Source organism: Balaenoptera ricei, chromosome 6 (assembly GCF_028023285.1).
Source record: "Balaenoptera ricei isolate mBalRic1 chromosome 6, mBalRic1.hap2, whole genome shotgun sequence".
NCBI lineage: Eukaryota > Metazoa > Chordata > Mammalia > Artiodactyla > Balaenopteridae > Balaenoptera > Balaenoptera ricei.
In genome coordinates this window covers 56059962-56085312 of record NC_082644.1, presented here as the reverse complement: position 1 = coordinate 56085312, position 25351 = coordinate 56059962, and the positions used below count along the sequence as shown (strand labels likewise).

Sequence of the window (25351 nt, the reverse complement as noted above, 5' to 3'; positions counted from 1 at the left end):
TTTGCCCAGATAAAACAATATCTAGAATATATAAAAAAGTTTTGCAAATAAATGAATAAAAGACAAATAGCCCAGTAGAAATAAGGGCAAATAATAAAAATAATCACTGAAGAGGAAACACAAATAGTACATGAATATATTGTAAATATGCTCAGTCTCACTCGGAATCCAGGAAATGCAAGATAAATAAAAATTAAACATAATTTTTGTCTGTTTGACATCAGATCAAAAAACTATAAAAGATGTATAAAATCTAAAGTTAGCAAGAAGCTATGAAAAAAAGTACTCTCACGTGCTTTTGAAGGGAATGTAAACAGAAACAGCACTTTAAAGAACAACGTGGCAGTTTCATAATTTAAAATGTACATAGGAGGGCGTCCCTGGTGGCGCAGTGGTTGAGAATCTGCCTGCTAATGCAGGGGACACGGGTTCAAGCCCTGGTCTGGGAAGATCCCACATGCTGCTGAGCAGCTGGGCCCGTGAGCCACAACTACTGAGCCTGCGCATCTGGAGCCTGTGCCCCGTAACAAGAGAGGCCGCTATAGTGAGAGGCCTGCGCACCGCGATGAAGAGGGGCCCCCACTCGCCACAACTGGAGAAAGCCCTCACACAGAAACAAAGACCCAACACAGCAAAAAATAAATCAATAAATAAGTCAGGAGCTCTTTAAAAGAAACAAAAAACAGTCTGTATGCTATAGTTTAAAAAAAAATGTACATAGGATAATTCTTTGCAAAGATCAACTATAAAACCCTAGCTAAAGTGATCAAAAGAAAACATACAAATTGCCAATATCAGGAATTAAAGGTGGGATATCACTACAGATCCTAAAACAGGTAATAAGGAAATGTTATGAACAAGATTATAGCAATAAATTTGACAATTTAGGTGAAATGGACAACTTCCTTGAAAAGTACATCTTACCTGTCATGTAGGGGCGTCACAGTCATACACCACTAGCACCACACATTTCAGATAACATTGGGTTTGGAGGCAGACAAGTAGTAGAATGCACACAGCCCCAGAACTTCCTTTATTCCACAGCAAAGACTGAGTATAAATGTTTGGTATGCACCATGGCCAAGTTTCCAGCAGAGAGAGGTCTGCTTAGGCCAGCAAGCTGGGTGTGTGACAGAGTGCACTCCAAGAGAGAGGAAGGGCCCCATCCCCACCATTGAGCACCGTTGAGCACACCTGGGATCCTAGGTTGAGCATTGCCTATTAGAGCACAGACGTCAGCCAAACCCTTTACTCTTTCCTCCGACTGACTCAGTGTAGCTATTAAACTATCCGGAGTCCCTACTGAACTACCAAGAGGAGAAGGAAAATGAGCTTCCAGAACCATTCGGAATTAACTCTTTTCACCACAAAAACTGACAAGAGATGGAATTGAAAGTATGAGTAGCTCTTCATTAGTTAAAGAAATTGGATTTTTTTTTAAAAATCTAAAGCCTTCATTCAGAAAACACATGCACTTTCTCCACATCCAGAGGGTTTCACTGAGTAATTCTATCAAACATCTGAGGAAAAATATAGCACCATCTTAGAGAAACTTTTTCAGAAAATGGAAGAAGAGAAAATAAGTCCCAACTCATTTTATATGGCCAACATAACCCTAAAAGCAAAACCTAATGAAACATTATTAAAAAAAAAAAAGAACCACAGGCCAACATTGCACTATGAACATCAATGTAAAAAATCCTCAACTGCATATCAGTTAATCGAAACCAGCATTATGCGGAAATGATTTACACCATGAATAAGTTGATATTATCCTAGGAACAAAAGGTTGATTCAACAGTTCTAAGAAATCAATGTAATCCACCCCGTTCAGAAAATAAAAGGGAATTTCAAACAAATACTCCCTAAAATCATTTGACAAAATTCAACACCCATTTATGATAACAAAAACAACAAAACCCAGAAAACTAAGTGTAGAAGAGAACTTGATATGTTAAAGGGCATCTACAAAAAACCCACAGGGCACATCACACCTAATGCTGAAATATTAAACACTTTCTCCTTGAGACTAGGAGCAAGGCAGAGTTGTTTATTCACCACTTCTATTCAGTATTCCAGTGCAATACAAGAAAAGGAGTGAAACAAGATATAAATATTGGTAAAAATAATAATGTTTCTATTTGCAGATGACCTGATTCTTTTTTTTATTGTGGTAGAAAACATAACAACAATAATTTACCATCTTAACCATCTTTTTAAGTGTATTAGTTCAGTAGTGTTAAGTATATTCACATAGTTGTGAATTAGACTTGCAGAACTTTTTCATCTTGCAAATCTGATACTATATACCCATTAAACAACTCCCCTTTTTCCCCTCCCCCTAGCCTCTGGTAACCATTCACTTTCTGTTTCTATGATGTAGTCACACTTTAGATACCTCATATATGTGGAATCATACAGTGTTTGACCTTTTGTGACTGGCTTATTTTACTTAGCATAATGTCCTTAAGGTTCATCCATTTGGGAGCATGTGACAGGATTTCCTTCCTTTTTAAAGCTGAATAATATACTATTGTACATATATACCACATTTTGTTTGTCCATTCATCCATCGGTGGACATTTGGGTTGCTTTTACCTCTTGGCTATTGTGAACAGTGCTGTTGTGAACCTAAGTGTGCAAAGACCTTGCTGTCAGTTCTTTTGCATATATCCAGAAGTGGAATTCCTGGGTCATATAGTAGTTCTCTTTTTACAAAATTTTTGAAATATCTCCTACTGTTTTTCATTAAAGTTGCACTACTTTACAATCCCACCAACAGTGTGCAAGGGTTTCAGTTTTTCCACATCCTTGCCAACACGTTTTTTGTTTTTTCAATAATAGCCTTTCCTAATGGGTGTGAGGTGATACCTTATTGTGATTTTGATGTACATTTCTCTGATGAGACATGATTCTTTACATAGAAAATTCTAAGCATTTATTAAACAGCTACTAGAATTAACAAGAGTTTAGCCATTTCATAGGATACAAGGTCAAAATCAAAAGTTTTTATATATTAACACTAAACAATTGGAAAATGAAATAAAAAACTTTCAACTTACTATAGCATCAAAAATACAATTCTTAGAAATAAATTCAAGAAAAAATAGGTAAGCCACTAAATGTTGGAAAGAATGTGGAGAATGGAGAATTTTCATCCATTGGTGGCGTAAGTTCTAAGGGAAAGCTATAGAAGTTTCTAATAAATGAAACAGTAACCTACCATATGACTCAGCAATTCTACTTCTAGGTATTTACTCAAGAGAAATGAAAACATGTGTACACACATACACACAAAATGCGCAGGAATATTCATAGCAGTTTTATTCATAATCGTCAAGAACTGGAAACAGCCCAGATGTCCATCTATAGGAAAATGTATAACAATGTTATAATTATGTAATGGAATAAAAGTCAGCAATACAAAGAAATGAACTACTTATACATGTAACAATGTGGATGAATTGCAAAAACATTATAAGTGAAAGAATCCAAACACAAAATAATGCATAGTATATGATTCCATTTGTAAGAATTTATAGAACAGGCAAAACTAATCTATAGAGATTTAAAAAAAAAAAAAAAAAGACAGTTGTTGCCTGCCTCTTGGAGCTAGGGATGGAGATTGACTAGGAAAAGACACAAGCCAACTTTCTAGAGTGATGGAAATGTCCTTTACTTTGATCTGGGTGTGAGTTACCCAGTGTTTTCATTGTCAAAACTCATAAGATCATACAGTTAAGACTTAGGCATTTCACTGTATATAAATTTTACCTCAAAAAATACTAATGAGAATTATAAATAAATATTGATCTTTAGTTAAGAAGTGAATGCTGAAGTGTTTAGGGGGGAACTGTACAGATGTCTGCAACTTCCTTTGAAATGCATCAACAAAATAAGATGGAAGATAGCTATGTGATAAAGCAAGTATAGCAAAATTAATTGTAGCCTATATAGGTAGTGGGTACATGGTTGTGCACTGTGCATTTCTTTAAACTTGTCTGCATGTTTGAAATTTTTTATAATAAAATAGTAGGGGAAAATGCACTTTGGAGAATTCTGACTTGATTATAAAGGGATAAAATCATCATTTCCCTTTCTCTCCCTTGGAATCACACGACAGACAAGGAGAATAAGAAACAAAAATTCAGTTCCTTTTTACAGCAAACCTAGATCACAGTTAAAACCCTGTATTTCAGAAGACATAGAAGAGTAGCCAAAACCAGGTAAGATTGTTGAAGACATCCAAAAGGAAGCAAAAATAAGATAACAGGGAGAGAAGACTTAGGTGCTGTAGACTTCTGAAAGATCAAGCAAAAATACTGTCTTCGATGACAGTCACATGAGGTACACATCCTAATCACCTGTCTACAACAGTGGAATGAGTCTGCACCTGTTTGTGTAGGAGCTTCCTAGAACTAGTTTGCTTCCAGAGAAGAGGAGGAGGCAGGACTTAATGAAGAATAACGCAGACAAGGTGTATCTGCAGGAGGTGGCTTTCCTCATAGCAGCCAAGAAAAAAAATTCCTTATATTATAAAAAACCAAACAAACTATAACCAAAATAACCTGGCTAATGGAATTCATCAGAAAAAATATTAAATTCATATATAAAACTTCACTAGCCTGCAGCACAGCACAGGCCCTTCTGCCACATAACTTTCTACAAATAGGAAATCTCGGAAAAACTCTTCTCTTTCAAAAACGAGTCCTGAAAAATGAACCAACATAGTATCAACAAAAATAGATTAGGATAGGAATGGAGGAAGGAAACAGGAAAAGTAAATGGCAGGAAAAGAAGTTTCACCACAGATAGTTGCTGCAGAGCAGATGAAAATATTTTACTGTGAATAAAAATATTAATGAAATAATTTCCTCCAAAAAGCACATGTTTAAGGTGGAAATAAATGTAAGAACTTAGAGAAAAGGTGGTGAGACATGGGAACAAATGAAAGCAAGTTGGCAGACAAAGCAAAGAAGTAAAAGAAAATAAATAAAATTATCTCAGGAAAAAAATATATATTTCTGGGTTTTATATGAATGTATGTGTGTATAAATATTGTTGAACTTATTGCATTTAATATAAATTAAAAGGAAAAGAACAAGTTACGGATACACAAAACAATATGGATGAATCCTTAATTTAAAACACCACGTTAGGACTTCCCTGGTGGCGCAGTGGTTAAGAATCCGCCTGCCAATGCAGGGGACACGGGTTCGAGCCCTGGTCCGGAAAGATCCCACATGCCGCGGAGCAACAAAGCCCATGCTCCACAACTACTGAGCTTGCGCTCTAGAGCCCATGCTCTGCAACAAGAGAAGCCACCACAATGAAAAGCCTGTGCGCCGCAACGAAGAGTAGCCCCCGCTCGCCGCAACTAGAGAAAGCCCACTTGCAGCAACGAAGACCCAACGCAGCCAAAATAAATAAATGTTTAAAAAAACAAAAACAAAAAAAATGCCACCATGTTGAGAAAAAGAAGTCAGACATGAAAGAGTACATAGTGTATTATTCCATTTAGATGACATTCTAGAATAGGAAATATTAATCTAAGATGATATAAATGAGAGCAGTGCTGTCTGGATGTGGGAGGAATTGACCTAGGAAGGAGCATCAGGGAAATTTCTTGAGTATGGAGATGTTCTGTATCTTGAACAGGGTGTTGGCTACACAGAAGCATACAATTATCAAACCTCATTAAACTAATCACTTAAAATGTGTGCACTGTTTCATTCTAATTATGCTTCAGTTAAACAAAACATATTGTGGAAAAAAGGATTTATGAAGCAAATGACAGAGACTCAACACATGTATAATTGGAGTCTTCAAAAAAGAAAAGGAGTGATGGAACAGGACAAATATTGAAGCTATAATCCAAAAACAATTTTCGGAAATAAAAAACTTCTAAGAACATAACATGAACCAGGGAAAATTGGTCTAATATGTCATCCCCTGTTTATGTTTTAGTAAAGTTTCTGCACTCAAAAAAATAAAGAACAGTGATGTAAAAAAAGTTCATGTCATGTATAAGGGGGAAAAAACAAAGATGAGACAACTCTGAAAGGCTATCTCGGCTCCAGAGCTCCTTATACAATGGCGTGAAGCCTCTGTTGGAACCGCAGTGCAGATCAACATTTCCCTCTGCCTGCTCCCGCTTCCCTAAGTTTCTTATAGGTGTTGCTTCTAAGCACCCTCTCCCACACAAATCTCCACCCCTCAGAGTGTGTTTTCAGGCATTCCAACCCAAGACACACCACAAAGAAACCTCAGTTAACTCTGAAAAGTAGAAATAGTATAGATGACGATCTCTGAGAATAATGCAATAAAACTGCAATCAATAACAAAACCAGAAAACCAGTCACTAGCACTTAAATATTTTTTTTTAAAAAAGTTATTGGGTTAAGAAGGAAATGTGAACAAATTGCAGAATATTTTTAAAAGAATAACATTCTAGAATTATCAGAACCCATAGGATACAGCTAAAACAGTGCTCAAAAAATGTATGGCCTTATATATTTACATTAGCAAACAAGAATAAATGAAAGTAAATATTCAACTCAAGAATTAAATAGAATCTAAAGATTGAAATAGAAATTAATGAATTAATAATGTGGAATTAATAAATGAATACAAGAGTATTTTTTTGGAAAAGAAAAGTAAAAAGCAATAAAATAGATTGAATCTTTAGCTTACCTAATTAAGAAAGTAGAAAGCACAACTATACAAAATAACAAGTAAGTGACAATAAACATAGACACAGGAAAAAAAAAATCGTGGCAGAATACTTAGTTCAACTCTGTGCAAATAAATTTGAAAGCCTGGATGAAATAGATCATTTTCTAGGAAAATTATGATGTACCAAAACTCCCTCCAGAACACATAGAAAATTAAAATAAATTGCCAAAAAGGTATCTTTCTTTGCAATAAATACTAGGCCAAATTCAGATGAGTGCTACCACATCAGTAAAGAGCAGATAGATTCAATCTCATTAAAACTACTGTAAAACATGGAAAGAGAAGATTCTTTCCAAATATTTTTGGAAGAAACGAATCAATCTCTTATTAATATAGAAATTCCAGATAAACTATTAGCAAATAGAATTCAGCAGCACATCAAAAAATAATATATCACACCAAGTGGAGTTTATTCCAGTGATGCAAGGATAATTCAATACTAAGAAAATTATTTAAAATTGTATTAATAGATTTATGATGAAAAATCATATGGTAGTTTATATGGATGCTAAAATGGATTTAAGACAACTTGGTTTCCATTCTTACAAGAAATAAAAATAAAATGAGTAGATAGTTAACTATATAAAACTGTATATTATATATTAATATATTAAGATGTATTTTTTAGTATATTAAAATACAGCTCTCAACTCAAAATCTGGCCTAGTATTTCCTCGGAAGTAGAGAGATTCCCACTAAAATCAGGAACAAGTTGAGTATGTCCATCAATATTACTATTTAATATTGTTCAGGAGGAACTTAATAATCCAATAAGAAAAGAAAGAAATTAGAGGTATAAAAGTTGGAAAATAGGGAATTCCCTGGTGGTCCAGTGGTTAAGACTCTGCGCTCTCACTGCTGAGGGCCTGGGTTCAATCCCTGGTCAGGGAACTAAGATCCCACATTCCATAAGCTGTGCAGCATGGCAAAAAATATATATATATTGGAAAATAGGAGTAAAATTATCAATATTTGCAGACGTTCAATTCCTGGAAGCTAAGGAGGAATCGGCTGAAAAACTCATAACAAATAAGAAATTTCAGTAAGCTTAATATATATTAACAATCTTTATGTATATAAGCAACAATCAGTACTAGAATCAGTGCCCCCCAAAAAGTAAGAGGCCCAGGAAAAAAAAGATCTACAAAGAGAAAATTTTTAAATGATCCTCGGAAACACAAATAAAGACTTAACCAACTGGAAGGGAATACCATGGTCTTTGATTAGGAAGACTCAACATTCTAAAATGTTAACATGATTCAAATAAAATTTAACTTGATTTAAATAAAATTACAAGTCAAATGTTTAGGGGAAGGGGATCTAGACAAGCTCAATGTGAAGTTTATGTGAAGAACCAAACAAACAAAAATTACCAAGAAAAATCTGAAAAGAAAGGTAATAGGAGGGAGATACCCCTACCGGATTATAACATTTATTATAAAGCCTCACTAATTAAAATATACTATAAAGCTTCACTAATAAGAAGACAGATGGAACAGAATAGAAAGTTCAGAACCTGACCTAAACACACATGAAATCAATGGGGAAAATATAGACTATTTAACAGGTGGTGGTGAGACAACTATGATTGTATGTAATAATTTTCTAGATGATTGCAAATGGATAAAACATTTTAAACTGAAAAATAAAATCTTAAAAGTGGCAGAAAAAAATCATGGTTTGAAAATGAGTATATATATATATATAATATACATACATGTATATAAAATTGTGGAGAATGCTTTTTAAAGTATCACACTAAATTTTAAAGTATCACTAAATTCAAAAGTGAGAAAGGAAAAGATTCATTTAGTACATTAAATAGCTTTTACATTTTTTTCCTAGGTATAAAATACTATAATTACTGTCAGAAGAAAAATACAAAATATGAAAAAGATTAGAAATACCCAACAGACAATTATAATTTCCCTGAAGTATAAATAACTTCTATAAATCACTAAGAAAAATAGGAAAAAAAAGACAAAAGAAATATAATTTTCTGTTAAGGCTGATGCTCAACTTCATTTTTAATAAGAGAAATGAAACTTTATAATATAGTGAAAAAAACAAACTACACTGAAAAACCAGATTGGTGTTTTGCCAGTGGTATGGAGAAACAAGTACTTTCCTATGTTCTTTGTGTAGGTGTAAATTGGTACGATCTTGGAGAGAGGGAGAATTAAACAACAGCTTTCAAAATTACAGTTATACACACCCTTTGGTCCAGCAATTTCACTTCTAGGGATATATCCTAGGGATGCAAAATGTATATATGAGCACCATTATTTATTGCAGCATTGCTTAAGCTGGCAAAAGATTGAGAACAACCCAAACGTCTAGCTAGCCTGCTCTCAGCCCACAAAGCCAGGCATCAGGCTCCAGAGCTCTGTCCACCCAGAGTAAGAGCTACCTTTTTCTTATGCACACACAGGCATGTGTTCTCAAAGGGAGAAATTAGAGACTCTTGTGGAAGCAAGCCTAGACTTTTATGATTTTTGTCAATCCTTTATTGTTGTCTTGCCCACACATAATTTAATTGCACTTTTACCCACCTGGCTTTATCAAATCCTTCCAAAGATTTCTAATCCAGTTTTAATAAAATAGGAACAGCCCTCTTTATGCAGTTATTTTTCATTATTTATGCAATAATTAAATTAGTTATGTAACTAACCTGTTACAACAAATATACACACTTAGGAATAAATAGATCTGACAATTGGCATCAGCTCGACTGGTGGGAGTAGTTGTGCTCTGGCATGATGCTAAGCAGCTTGCCTGCTACAAGTATTCACCATCCAGGATAACAGTTGCAAATCTGAAAGACGGATTGGAGAGATTTGGTTAATCCAGCAAGTTGGTTAAGTGGTCATTTGCGAGAGCTTTTATTGCATTCTGACAATAAGTAAAGAGCAATCCATTATGTTCCAATATAAATAAAATCAGAGTAATCCTAATAAAAAATTATTTGCTAGTATCTTCACATTTTTATGTTATGACTGCTTTTTCTTCATTTATGACTTCCATATGAGCCCACATTCTTTCCAATATGTTGCAGGCTTTGGTGAGAGAGTTACAAAATGATGTCCATTCAATAAGGCGACAAATCAGAGAACTTAAAAAGATGCAGAAAAACAGGGATGCTTGTAAAACCTCAACCCATAAAGCCCAGACCTTGGCAGCATCTATCCTGAACATTTCACGGTCAGATCTAGAGGAAATATTGGACACAGAAGATGAAGAGGTAAGATCACTTAAATATTTATTAATAATGGGCTTGTTACACATTGAATGTAAGTACATATTTTTATTTGTTTTATAATTCTTAGAATTTCATCTTTAAGATAATATTAATGAAGGCAAGATTATTAGTGTACCAATGAAAGATACATCAAAAGTATTAACCAACTCAAAAAACCTTTAGAGAAATTTAACTATGTAATACAGAAGTAAGCCAGTACACATAACCTTTAGAACTGCTTGCTTGTTATTCAAGTCAGTTATCCTTTCCTGTCTCTTCCATTTTCTTTAGTTCATCATATATCTTGTAAGCTAGTATTTTTAATTAAGCCAGTTTGAATGGATTTAGTTAGCTGGGTCACGATTGATTTGAGAATTTTTCGTCCTACATGAGATTTTTTTAATGTAGTGAATGTATTGGCTTTTCTAGCTAAATTCAAAGTTATTGTTGATCAAGTTATAGAAAAAGATATTTATTGCTTTAAAGTGGGGAAAATACTCCCATCTGAGTGAATTTATGTGCATATACATATAGGTCTTCAGTAGCATTTCTGTACCTCCTGAGGAGGGCACTGCATTTTTGATAGTTACTGCCTCATAAACAGCAGAATCTCATCTTATACACAGTCTTCTGTGAAACCTGTGGAGGATACTCAATCCTGTTCTATTGTGAAGTCTCTGAACTTTAATACATAAATATTAGATTTTTTATTGTTTAGAAAGATTAAAGAGATGATGGTACTCTTAGCTTCCCCATAAATATTTGCTCAATGACTAAATAAAATGATAGACTTAAATGTTTGTATGAGAACATCCTTCAGCACCCCTCACCCATCAGTTTCTCAAAAAATTTCTGGGATAGAGCAGATCTACAACTTGTAAAAGTTTTTAAACTGCGAAGAATTTTTAGAAAAGAGGTCAAAGGAGTCCTGCAAAGATTATTTTCATCCTATGGGTGAATACGATAGTGAATTATCAGTTTCCTATTTTCAGCACCTATGCCACAGTGTCTGTGAATTCTGAACTTTGAAGTACAAGAGCATTATGAAATACAGTATCAAATATAAGACACACAGGAAATAATAGTATCTGAGGCAAGGGTGTTAACTGTATCTTATTATGGACATTTCATTAAAATTTGGTTGATAAAAAGAAACCTAACAAAAAATTAAGATAGAGTCCTCCACTGTTTCCTAAAAGTTTTAAAACAAACAGACTTAGCAAAATCCCTCATGTGTATATGTGTGTATACGTGTGTGTGTTCCACATACGTATTCTGGAAGATAGCATCACCGCCTTTGTGTGGTCTTAAAAGATGCCCTCTCTGGGCTTACAGATTAGAAAAAAGAACCCCCTTTGAGTAGACAAATTGGAAAAAGTTGTCCCCTTTGAGTATATTAATTAGAAAAGGATCTCTCTTTTTAGTCCCAAAGAGTAGCTTGCACGTTTCTGTGAAGAAATGGCACCCTGGCCTCTGGGCAGATGCAGTTTGGAGCCAGGGATGCCAAGCACCAAAATATGCATACCACACAACCTTAAATGGAAGTCCTCCTGGAAAAAAACACACTGTTCCGTGAAGACTCAGTGCACACACCTGGATACATTTACTAGATTTAATTATAGATCGAGCTTATTTGGACTGATCCCTGCCTGCATCTTTCAGAGGTCTGAAGAGTTGAGTGACTTACCCAAGTAGAGCCCAAACCACCTGAATTTTATGCTTTAAGCTACATCGAACTCTTGTAAATTCATGTAAAACACTATGACAACCTATGCGAAGTACCTAGCCTGATACTTGGCATACAGTAATTTTCAACAAATGTTAGTTTTCCAAACCCTTCCCTTTTTGAAAAGTCCATTTTTTTGCAAACCGAATCATGATTTTAACTGAATAATCAGTTGCACACGTGAATACATTATACTTTCAGAATATTTTACCTTGATAATTGATGCATTGAAAATATTTAGTGACTTAACAATACTTTAAGTTGGAGCGTCCCTTACCTATCAGCTAGTTATTGGATATTTTAAATGAGTAAGCATTTAAGTACACCAGAACCACACATATCCTATTTTGTCTGGGATTATAACAATTACTCCTTAATTATCTACTGATAAGTCAGATTTTTGAGTATAAGGTTTTATGTCATCTTATGAGGGTCACTTATAAATGATTCTTTTATACAGCTCCATCTTCTTTTTCATTTTATTTTAATCACTTCCACCTCCACCTCAGTCCAGTGTGAGCTCCACTGTGAAGGCAGAAATGAAACATTCCTGAATTATATTATGAAATATAGAAATATAGCTTTATCTTCCACATGTAGGTAGATATTTATACATTAAAGAGCATCGATTTGAATATTCTCTACTTTGAAAGGACAGGCTGCTCTTTGCTGAATCTAATTCCACCAATATTTCTCTAGATTTATTCAGTATCTAACATTCTGATCAAGTTCATATAAATGAAATTAACAACAGTGTTTTTATTTTTTTCCTTCAGGAAATCGAAAGGACAAAGATCGATGCTGAAAATGACAAGGAATGGCTGTTGTACATTCAGAAACTTCTTGAAGGACAGGTATTTTGTTTTTCTACTTCATATGTTAAAACTTGCAGATTAAAAATTCCAAGGCTTACTTTTTGTTACTAGATGCCTAATTTTTTGTAAACACTTAGACACATTACTTACTTCTGTTAGGTAAATAAGTATTCTAGTAGGTAGACAGGAAAGTTAACCCTCCATTTGTACTTTTGGACTTAACAAATGAAGCAAATGCCTTGGGAAGGAGCCAACATGGGTTTTAGCAAAGGCATTAATTAAATTATTGAGTCAACCTCTATGCTTGCTAGACTGAAAAGGATCCATTCTCTCAGCCCTCTTAGGAAAAGAGATTCTTTATTATGTGTCTTTAAAGTTAGTAGTTGATATGGACACCTGAGGAGTTCATGGGTTTCAGTGACCTTTTACTATGGACCTGTTTCCAGTCAATTCATGTTTTCCTCACAGCCAGACAGCTGTTTATTACTGTGTCTTCCTGCATTCTCTACAATATTTTCTACTGAGACCTCGAGCAGCTTGTTAGTGGGAAGTAAATATTGATTTGGCATCCTGTCAATGCAGAAAGAATGAAAAAATTTCCACCAGAGGCCCCTCAAACATTTTCCTATCGACATTTTCTGGGCTGAGTGGAAAGCTGCATAGAGGATGACGAGGCCAAGACGAGCTGAAATCCCTGAGGGGTCTATTGAGACTGCTGCTGTGACCTGTGTGATACTTTTTCTTCCCTTTCAAGTATTTTTTTAATACACATATAGTCCGCTGGGATGTGCCCCTCTTGTAAGTGATCAGGGCAGTTTATTGGCAGGTGAGAGCCCTGCTTTTCTAGTCATAGCCAACTTTTGTTTTGATATCACTGACAGCATGTAATATATTCTAAAACTTTTTCATTATAGTTCTTTTTGCTCAACCTAATTGTTGTCTGTTTTTAAAATGAACTGGATTAAAAACAGCTAAAACATATTTCTCAAAATAGCAAAAAAAAAAATATTGTTCTGTGAGTGCAGTATCTACGTTTTTGGAAAAGTCAAGAATAAGTAAATAATATATGAACTATTCATATTCTTAGTACCCATTTTATATATTTTTGAAACATTATCTGGAAACACTATTACTATTACTATCAATAGTAATAGAAGGTGATGGGCACTCTTTTGCTTCAAGTTGTTTAAGTGCAGACGTGCAGGTGCTGGGCAAAGCCTTCTTGCTTTTGAGAAGAAAGGCCATTTCTCAATCATGTTGCATTCCCAGCACCCAGCCCAGTGCCTGGCACATCAAAGGAGTTCAGTAATGATTGTTACAGGTTATTTTTTTAAACGTGAAAGTTATAAAAATAAACTTTGTAGTGGATTTTTTAACATTCAACTTGTAAGTATGACCTTTTAATATGGAAGTTTTATCATCAATTATGAACATAAAAATAACAAATTGATATGTATAAATCTTTTTTAAATTTTACTAAAGCTCTATTGACACCAGATCTGATTTTTTGACTAACACATGTAGATATACATATATACATTCTGCATTATCTGGATGTATGCTTATTCTGTCCAGTTATTGTAAAAAAAATCCTGTTGAAAATGGCATTAGACTGCTTAATACTGCAGTTTGATATAGTGCCTTTTTGTGCCACTGAGCCTGGCCTCTAGAATATAATTGCCTGGCAGTATTGATTTAATTGCCCAGGTTTATTTGTGGACTCCTAATTATTGACTGGAGGTAAATTTAATGGAGCAGCCTCTATGAACACTGGGAAACCGCTGCTGTTGCTGTTATACATAATGAACTGCACCATGTGCCTTTGAGCATTTGTCAAGTTAATTTTATTCCACTGTGACAGTATGATAACATTTAAAAAGTCAAAGACTTTTTATTTTTATTACTGACATAGGTGGTTTTGCTGATGCCTTTGAATTCTGTGAGAAAAAAAATAGGGACTTCATTGGTTGCACTTGAATGTCACTTTATAATTACACCCAAGAGAAAAATCTATAAAATAGAAAACATCTTTTTTTTATCCTACTTTTCTTCTTTCTCAATTCTAGCAATTATATTTGTCCTGAATTTTAGAAAAGGTTTTCTTTGTCCACCAGTTTTTGGGAGTCTATATTATGCTCACAGGATTGTGAGGGCAAAAGTATAAATACGTTCATTCATTTGTTTTGTTTAGTTTTTGGCATGCAGCTCCGTGTACCTGAGGTTACACGATCTTGAAGCTGTGGAATAATTGAGCGCATTCCCTGAAAAGAGCCCTAATTAATTCAATATTGATATTTGATTATTAAAATATTTTGAAAATAAAATTATAAGAAAACTTCCCTTTTATGTCCTCCCTCTGTGTTGGGTGGTATATGTAATGGAATTCTGACATCATAGGAGTGAATCTGGCCTTGTGGTTTTATCTTTTGTTTAAGGATTAGGCCACAGAACTATTTTCTCTTAAAGAAAATTTTCTCTACATTCATTGGATTAAAATTTATATAAATAAGATATTTACCAGAAAATAAAAAGCTGTCCTGCCATGTGGCAATATGGGCCCGCACAATAATATACCTACTGGTACTGTTTGCCAGAAGTGCATGAGAATTAAAAGGTCTAAAACCTTAACTTACCTATATTTAACACAGAATGCAATATTTGTCCTCCTTTCAAGTGGTCCTGATACAATTGGTAATTTTAAGTATTTGCTCTTTATCTGCATCTAACCTTTGTCTCCACAGATTTCTAATAATAAGAATCACACTGAAAAAAAGTTGTTCTAATACCTACTTTCATTTTTTCTGGCATAGCTGCCTTTTAATTTCTTTGAAGATTTTTACTTGTATTAATTCCTCTTTTTGCATTATTACATTTTTTAAAACTTACAGTTTATGGCAGAGACAAACAAGCAAATTAATGATTATAATAGGGTGGGAGAACCACCCAAAATTAGTTTTTCTGTGTTTTAGGACATGGGAGAAAAAAAAAACAGAAATAGGAAAAGTAGACTGGGACTAAACAATAAACGCCTTTGAGCAGGAAAGGGATGTAATCAGAGTTGTGCTTTAGAAAGATACATGAGATCAGCATGTAGGATGGTTTGGAGGGATAAGAGACTGGGAGCAAGAAGGTAGTCAAGGCAAAAGTAAGTGGGGGCCTGCATGTGCCCTCACTATAAAAATAGGAAGGACGAGATAGATGTGACCCACTTTATAGAAACTGAATCCATAGCAGTACTGAGATTACATGAAGGGGTCAGAAAGCAGAAACCAAAGAGAGGTGAGTTTAATACCTTATATGATGAGAAACATGATGATACCTTTAAAAGTTTTAGGGATCAAGAGAGGTAGATCAGATTTGGTAGACAGAGATGTCAGTGATTGAAGCCATAAAAAATTTAGTTGATACATGTCAATAACAATATTCAGGGACTCACAGTTTTTCATTAGTTCATCCCAACCTGCTGTGTGGCTTTTCTCAGTGAAATCTAACCATTTAAGAACACATTTCAAACTCTTACAACTTAACAACAAAAGAAAAGAAACTGATCTGAATAGTCATTTCTACAAGAAGATATACAAATAGCCAATAAGCACATGTACATATGCTCAACATCACTAGCCATTAGGGAAATGCAAACCAAAAACCAAAATGAGATACTATTCATATCCAGTAGGATGGCTATAATCAAAAAGACAGACAATAGCAAGTGTTGGTGAGGATGTGGAGAAATTAGAACCCTTATACATTGCTTGTGAGAAGATAAAATGGTGCCACCCTTGTGGAAAACAGTCTGGCAGTTCCTCAAAAAGTTAAAAGTAGAGATTATATGACCCAGCAGTTCCACACTTAGGTATATACCCAAGATAAGTAAAAACATATGTCCATATAAAAACTGCTACATAAATGTTCATAGCAGCTCAATGATAGTTCATAGTAGCTCAAAAGTGGAAGGAATCCAAAGGTCCATCAACTGATGGATGGATAAACAAAACATGGTATATGCACACATGAAATATTATTCAGCCATGAAATGGAATGAAGTACTGATAGTGCTACAACCTGGAAGAACCTTGTACACCTTATGCTACGTGAAAGAAGCCATACACAAAAGGTAACTTACTGTGTGATTTCATTCTATGAAATGTACAGAATAGGCAAATCTATCAAGACAGAAAGTAGATTAGTAGTTGCCAGGGGATGGGGGAAGAGGGACCATGACTGCTAATGGGTACAGGGTTTCTTTTGGGGTGATGAAAATGTTCTGGAATTAGATGAAGGTGATGGTTGTACAACTTTGTACAACCAGTGAATTATACATTTTAAACTGGTGAACTTTATGTTATGTGAATTATATCTCCGTTTAAAAAAATGAATTCCTTAATATGAGGCAGAGTGAAAAAATAAAAAGAATACCTTTTTATTTTTAAGTAAATCCAATTAAGTTCTTTTTTATAGCAGCCAGAGACTATTTATTTTTTAATTTTTTTAATTAAAAAAATTTAATTTTCAAAATTTATTTTTGGCTGCGTTGGGTCTTCATTGCTGCACTTGGGCTTTCTCTTGTTATGGCAAGTGGGGGCTACTCTTCGTTGTGGTGCCTGGGCTTCTCATTGTGGTGGCTTCTCTTGTTGCAGAGCACGGGCCATAGAGCACAGGCTTCAGTAGTTGCAGTGCATGGGCTCAGTAGTTGTGGTGCATGGGCTTAGTTGCTCAGCAGTATGTGGGATCTTCCCAGACCAGGGGTCGAACCCGTGTCCCCTGCACTGGCAGGTGGATTCTTAACCACTGCACCACCAGGGAAGTCCCCAATTAAGTTCTTATATCTCATGTGCTATGTCCCCCACCATTAGCAGCGACTGCATTAAATGCATTTGAATTTGAATTTCTATCTACTGGGCATAACTGTGAATAAATGAGATAAATTATTTTATTTCATACTTAATATGTTTCTTTTCAATTGACAAAGAAGGAGCTGTCCCTCTGTCATACTCTAGTTGATATTACTTTCTCATATATGCAAACAAAAAGGAGTCAGTTATTTATACTCTGCCTTCTAAGAGACATTGTTTATTTGTTCTGTCCATTCTGATCCTCAAAATTAAAATTATAGTAAGGATCATTTAGTTTTGTTTTCAGGCCTTAATAATACCTGAAACAGTCTTTTCTACTTGTGATTTTATAAAGGCAGTGGAAAGAATTAGTGGAGATAAAATTGAACCCAAGCTGTAAAATCCATTTTTAAAACGTGTATTGAGTGTCTACTGCATGTAAGGTAATGTTTCAGGTTTGGTGGTATAGCAGTGAACAAGAGACAAAAATCACTACCCTCATGGAGCTTACATTTCTGGTGATGGAGAGCAATAAACAAATAGTTAAAATATATAAACTATGAAAGTTTTTAAACAATTAACTTGAACAGAATTATGGGTATGTATATTAAAATATGTATACTTGTATAATATACAGTTATAACCACAATATGGTTCTTTACTAGGATTTATATAAAAAACACTTAGCCAGGAATGGCTAGAAAATGTGTCTTGATCTTGTTTTGTTGTTGCCTTATTCTATGTTGTTTGTTAATCCTTTTCTAGATTTCATTCAGTCCATTTTCATCCACTTTGTGTAGATCATTTTCTTGTATTGGGACCATATCAAAAATTCTTTCTGCCTTCAGTTGTTGATAATTGAAAGTATAGACTTTGATCGATGTTTTTTCGTAAGTTTTAGATATCCCTGTTCCTATTAGTTGCTTCAGATCTTGCAAATGGTGAAATTTAAAATGGCTCTTTCCCCAGTGCCCTTTCTGCAAAATATGCTTACCTTCTATAGATGCTTTGCAATATGGCAGTGAGAAGGTTTTATAAATCTCCCTGGCTTTTGTAAATAGAATAACTTCCAGTCTGAAGGTTAACAGAAAGTTTCTCTTTACAACCCTGAAGACATTTACTCTGTTGCTTTCAGTGTTGCACTTACAACACACTGATAACATGCACATACTGCAAACTCCCACACTTACTCTCTCCACACACATAAACCCACACAGTCACCCACATACACTTATTCCTCACATCCAACTGAAGTAGCAAAAGTTAAAAATTCTCCATTCAGAGACTTGCTGGGATTTTTTTTTTAATTTAACAAATTAAAGCCTACTTTCATGATACCAGAAAAAAGACATATGTCATTAAAGTTAAAAGGTAAATTTTATGTGTATTTTACCACTATAAAAAATTGGGGGGAAATGAAAGGAAAACAAATTATAGCCTTCACCAAAGTTTAAGAATAGCAGATACAGACTTCAATATTCAGCAGAACACCAAGATAGATAGGTAGAAGGATGGATGGATAGATAGATAGATAGATAGATAGATAGATAGATAGATAACACACCAGAAATATAAACAACATTTAGGAAACTTAGCTCACAATTCAATGCCAGTTTTAAATTATAAATAAACTGTTCTTTCTGATACCATGCTTGGTTATTTTAACAAGTTCGATCTTTTAATTACAAGATAGTAGAGTGGGTGTATGAATATTTATTTATTCCAAATTTTCCACCTTTAATTTTATAATAATCAGACTACATTGGTTTCTTACTAAACTCTCAAAATCTCACTGAATCATATCCTTTGTTAAAGCAAGTATAATATATAAAATTTAATATCTTTACTTTTAGTACAGCTCTGCTAAAGTCAATTTTTATTTTTATATTTTATTTTATTTATTTTATTTTTTTAACATCTTTATTGGAGTATAATTGCTTTACAATGGTGTATTAGTTTCTGTTACATAACAAAGTGAATCAGCTATACAAAGTATACAAGCAGCTCATGTAGCTCAATAACAAAAAAACAAACAACCCAATCCAAAAATGGGCAGAAGACCTAAATAGACATTTCTTCAAAGAAGATATACAGATTGCCAACAAACACATGAAAGGATGCTCAACATCACTAATCATTAGAGAAATGCAAATCAAAACTACAATGAGGTATCAGCTTACACCGGTCAGAATGGCCATTATCAATTTTTATTTTAAAAGCAGTATCTTTTGGTAATAGTTTTCAAACCAAATATAAGAATGAAAATGGTTAAAATGTTAATCTTGTCCTTTAGATTTAAAGAGTTACCCTTATTTCAATTTTTTTCTTTCAATACAAAACTTTTCAGTTTTATACTATTAAGAGCACATTCCAGTTAGTGCTGATGCTGTAAATTATCTGTATGTTTCACACTTATGGACTTGAGGCTTTGTTATTCTTCCAACGTAGCTCTCCAACATCTGCAACTATCATTCATATCTTACCTTTATACAGAAACACCTCTAAATGAAGCCATAATTACTGTGAGTGGTAAGTTTGAGGTTGTGTCACTGGCATAACACTTCCTAAAGGCAAACATCTGTAGGCATTTACATATAAGAGAAGCCTAAAATCTGAAGTCAGGGGAAGTCCCTCCAGTAAGAGAAGTCACCTTTGGCAACAGGGACAGCCAGAATGACCAGGAAGACCCACTTTAAGATTACAGTATAGACCAAGCAAAACTCACAGTTATTCCGATGCCCTAATTAAATTCCCATTCCAAGAAATCTCATGCAGTATCAGCTCTTCCCCTGTCCATTTTTCCCCTTGTGCTGAAGAGTTCAAGCTTGTGTAACTGCAATGACATAACTAAGAGTATCACTTCTTTTTTATGCAAGAGAATAAAATTATGCAGAAAGTCCAGCAGACTTTCTGGACTTCATAGGCCCCAGCACATGCCATCTGAGATGAAACCCAAGGCAGCATAATTGTTGGGTTTGTTGTTTCACATATATTTGATGGGGCAAGTGAGAAAAGATCTCTGCTGTTGGCTAGTCAGGTTGTCACTTCAATCCAAATCCAAAATCCTATCAGTAAAAGAATGGTTGTGCTTTCTTCTGTATCTGAGGGAGTTTCCTCCAGAATGCAGAGAGAGAGAAAGGAACAGACTCTATGCTGCCTGTACGAAATAAACCTGCACTTAATCTAGACTCTAAAAAGTTCAGATTTCCTCGTCTTCTTAGTGTTTTGTAAAACATTTTGCAGTTCTAAAAAATATGCCAAACAAATAAGCAAACGATGTGAATTTTTAAAGCCCTTCCTGAGGCATTTTATATATTAAATATAGTTTCAGTGGTAACTCTATCCACTCTATATCTGTATGCTGAGAATTGATATTCATATGGTACCATAGGATTTCGAAGAGCTTTCTTGAGTCACTGTAGATTAAATTATATTCCACTTAGTCTTCAGATTAACTATAATTTATGAGATTTAAGTTATTGATAATCTATGTGATATAAGTGATTACTCTCAATTAACTAAAAATAACCAATTAACTAAAGATCCCATTTTTTAACCTTTCTCAAAAAACAAAATGTTTTGTTAATTCATCCTTCACTAATCAGAAATTTTTATCTGTACTATGAAAAATGTTTGTGAAAAATGAATAGGGTAAGATTGGTAAGAGAGGCTATTTTCAAAACCAAGGCTGTTAGTGTATTTATTATTTGAATATGTACTGAGTCTGCTCCATTAGTAAGGAACTATTTGTAAAATAGAAAGGAGATCTACTAAAAAATTTTGGTTAACAGTTACTTTATTTTATTCATTTGAAAACAATAAGTATATTTTATGAAATAAGTATGTTTTGTGAAATGTTTATTTTTTTAATTTATTTTTTTCAAGTATAGTTGACTTACAGTGTTGTAATAATTTCTGCTATACAGCAAAGTGATTCAGTTATACACATATATATATACATTCTCTTTCATTTTCTTTTCCATTATGATTTATCTCAGGATATTGAGTATAGTTCCCTGTGCTATACAGTAGGACCTTGTTGTTTATCTTATGAAATGTTTTATAATTCTGACTTTTCCTTAGTCTTCCTCTAACTTTGTTTTAATTATTAACTGTTTCATCATAAATTACATTAATTTTATATTATTACAGAATTACAATTGATCCTTTTTTTTTTTTTTTTAAACATCTTTATTGAAGTATAATTGCCTTACAATAGTGTGTTAGCTTCTGCTTTATAACAAAGTGAATCAGTTATACATATACAATATGTTCCCATTTCTCTTCCCTCTTGCATCTCCCTCCCTCCCACCCTCCCCATCCCACCCCTCTAGGTGGTCACAAAGCACCGAGCTGATCTCCCTGTGCTATGCGGCTGCTTCCCACTAGCTATCTATTTTACATTTGGTAGTGTATATATGTCCATGACACTCTCTTACCCTGTCACATCTCACCCCACCCCCTCCCCATATCCTCAAGTCCATTCTCTAGTAGGTCTGTGTCTTTATTCCCGTCTTGCCACTAGGTTCTTCATGGCCTTTTTTTTTTTTTTTTTTCCCTTAGATTCCGTATATATGTGTTAGCATACTGTATTTGTTTTTCTCTTTCTGACTTACTTCACTCTGTATGACAGACTCTAACTCCATCCACCTCATTACAAATACCTCCATTTCATTTCTTTTTACGGCTGAGTAATATTCCATTGTATATATGTGCCACATCTTCTTTATCCATTCGTCTGTCGATGGACATTTAGGTTGCTTCCATGTCCTGGCTATTGTAAATAGAGCTGCAATGAACATTGTGGTACATGACACTTTTTGACCTATGGTTTTCTCAGGGTATATGCCCAGTAGTGGGATTGCTGGGTCGTATGGTAGTTCTATTTGTAGTTTTTTAAGGAACCTCCATACTGTTCTCCATAGTGGCTGTATCAATTTACATTCCCACCAACAGTGCAAGAGTGTTCCCTTTCCTCCACACCCTCTCCAGCATTTATTGTTTCTAGATTTTTTGATGATGGCCATTCTGACCGGTGTGAGATGATATCTCATTGTAGTTTTGATTTGCATTTCTCTAATGATTAATGATGTTGAGCATTCTTTCATGTGTCTGTAGGCCATCTGTATATCTTCTTTGGAGAAATGTCTATTTAGGTCTTCTGCCCATTTTTGGATTGGGTTGTTCATTTTTTTGTTATTGAGCTGCATGAGCTGCTTGTAAATCTTGGAGATTAATCCTTTGTCAGTTGCTTCATTTGCAAATATTTTCTCCCATTCTAAGGGTTGTCTTTTGGTCTTGTTTATGGTTTCCTTTGCTGTGCAAAAGCTTTTAAGTTTCATTAGGTCCCATTTGTTTATTTGTGTTCTTATTTCCATTTCTCTGGGAGCTGGGTCAAAAAGAATCTTGCTGTGATGTATGTCATAGAGTGTTCTGCCTATGTTTTCCTCTAAGAGTTTGATAGTGTCTGGCCTTACACTTAGGTCTTTAATCCATTTTGAGTTTATTTTTGTGCATGGTGTCAGGGAGTGTTCTAATTTCATACTTTTACATGTACCTGTCCAATTTTCCCAGCACCACTTATTGAAGAGGCTGTCTTTTCTCCACTGTATATGCTTGCCTCCTTTATCAAAGATAAGGTGACCATATGTGTGTGGGTTTATCTCTGGGCTTTCTATCCTGTTCCATTGATCTATATTTCTGTTTTTGTGCCAGTACCAAACTGTCTTGATTACTGAAGCTTTGTAATATAGTCTGAAGTCAGGGAGCCTGATTCCCCCAGCTCCATTTTTCGTTCTCAAGATTGCTTTGGCTATTCGGGGTCTTTTGTGTTTCCATGCAAATTGTGAAATTTTTTGTTCTAGTTCTGTGAAAAATGCCAGTGGTAGTTTGATAGGGATTGCATTGAATCTGTAGATTGCTTTGGGTAGTACAGTCATTTTCACAATGTTGATTCTTCCAATCCAGGAACATGGTATATCTCTCCATCTATTTGTATCATCTTTAATTTCTTTCATCAGTGTCTTATAATTTTCTGCATACAGGTCTTTTGTCTCCTTAGGTAGGTTTATTCCTAGATATCTTATTCTTTTTGTTGCAATGGTAAACGGGAGTGTTTTCTTAATTTCACTTTCAGATTTTTCGTCATTAGTGTATAGAAATGCAAGCGATTTCTGTGCATTAATTTTGTATCCTGCTACTTTACCAAATTCATTGATTAGCTCTAGGAGTTTTCTGGTAGCCTCTTTAGGATTCTCTATGTATAGTATCATGTCATCTGCAAATAGTGACAGCTTTACTTCTTCTTTTCCGATTTGGATTCCTTTTATTTCTTTGTCTTCTCTGATTGCTGTGGCTAACACTTCCAAAACTATGTTGAATAATAGTGGTGAGAGTGGGCAACCTTGTCTTGTTCCTGATCTTAGTGGAAATGGTTTCAGTTTTTCACCATTGAGGACAATGTTGGCTATGGGTTTGTCATATATGGCCTTTATTATGTTGAGGAAAGTTCCCTCTATGCCTACTTTCTGCAGGGCTTTTATCATAAATGGGTGTTGAATTTTGTCGAAAGCTTTCTCTGCATCTATTGAGATGATCATATGGTTTTTCTCCTTCAATTTGTTAATATGGTGTATCACATTGATTGATTTGCGTATATTGAAGAATCCTTGCATTCCTGGGATAAACCCCACTTGATCATGGTGTATGATCCTTTTAATGTGCTGTTGGATTCTGTTTGCGAGTATTTTGTTGAGGATTTTTGCATCTATGTTCATCAGTGATATTGGCCTGTAGTTTTCTTTCTTTGTGACATCTTTGTCTGGTTTTGGTATCAGGGTGATGGTGGCCTCGTAGAATGAGTTTGGGAGTGTTCCTCCCTCTGCAATATTTTGGAAGAGTTTGAGAAGGATAGGTGTTAGCTCTTCTCTAAATGTTTGATAGAATTCGCCTGTGAAGCCATCTGGTCCTGGGCTTTTGTTTGTTGGAAGGTTTTTAATCACAGTTTCAATTTCAGTGCTTGTGATTGGTCTGTTCATATTTTCTATTTCTTCCTGGTTCAGTCTCGGCAGTTTGTGCATTTCTAAGAATCTGTCCATTTCTTCCAGATTGTCCATTACAATTGATCCTTATATATTAAAAAAAAAATTTTTTTAAAGACCGGTTTGAAAGCTGGTTGCCAATAAACTACAATTCATAAACAGAAAGTAGAACACTGGGTTTAGAGGGGAGAAAAGTAGGAATCTTTGTATTAAAAAGGAAAATAGAAAAGTTGGATTAAAATAGATAAAGAACCATCTCCAACTACCTTGTAAGATATATGAACTTTTGTCTAATATTATATAAAGGCAGATACTAATCTTTTTCTGACCTATTTGTAGAGAAAAATAGAAGAACCTACAAGGGCAGATGGATGTGCACAAATCATGCATCTTGATTAAAGGATGGGTTGCTTTTTGAAATGCATAAAGTGTTAGGCTCTGTATAAAGCTTAAAAGAAGCTTACAATCCAATAAAACAGGTTTGACAAACAGTTGTGTTTAACTGTGGGGCTTTTCGTTTTATTGGGAGCCAGAGGAAAAGAGTAAAAGGGGTTGTCAGCAATAAATTAGTAAATGGACCTCTTGTTCCACTTTGGAGGCTTCCTGGAAGGGAGATTCTTCGAGATAAGAAGAAGCCAAATGTCCAACTACATGACATGCTGAAAATTGTTCTGATCACAAGATAAGAGTAGGTTTAGTTTTTAACTTGAAAATGAACTGTGCAAATAAGATGATTAATGTCAGTACATTGTGTCCTGGTAAAAGTGCTGTGACATTATTATACAGGAAATCATAGAGCCAGCATGTTTCCCAAAGTGTATTCCATGGACCACTAGTTCCACATGATAAATAGACTATGAGAAAAGTGCGGACAAATGAATTTAGAAACAGGGTATTACATTGCCCTCTTGGAGAAACACAGTACCATTGGCACCTTAAAGTCTCTAAGAGATCCTGAAATAAAA

General features: G+C 34.6%; 1 protein-coding gene across 2 annotated transcripts in view; it reads left to right on the top strand.

The window, feature by feature from the left end:
* Nucleotides 1–25351, top strand: part of CNTLN (centlein) — a 354675-nt gene that overhangs the window by 322115 nt on the left and 7209 nt on the right. For both annotated transcript variants that reach the window (XM_059924674.1, XM_059924673.1), the window contains exons 24-25: nt 9791–9976; nt 12476–12553. In XM_059924674.1, the coding sequence (XP_059780657.1) occupies nt 9791–9976; nt 12476–12553 (264 nt within the window). The remainder of the gene's footprint in view (nt 1–9790; nt 9977–12475; nt 12554–25351) is intronic.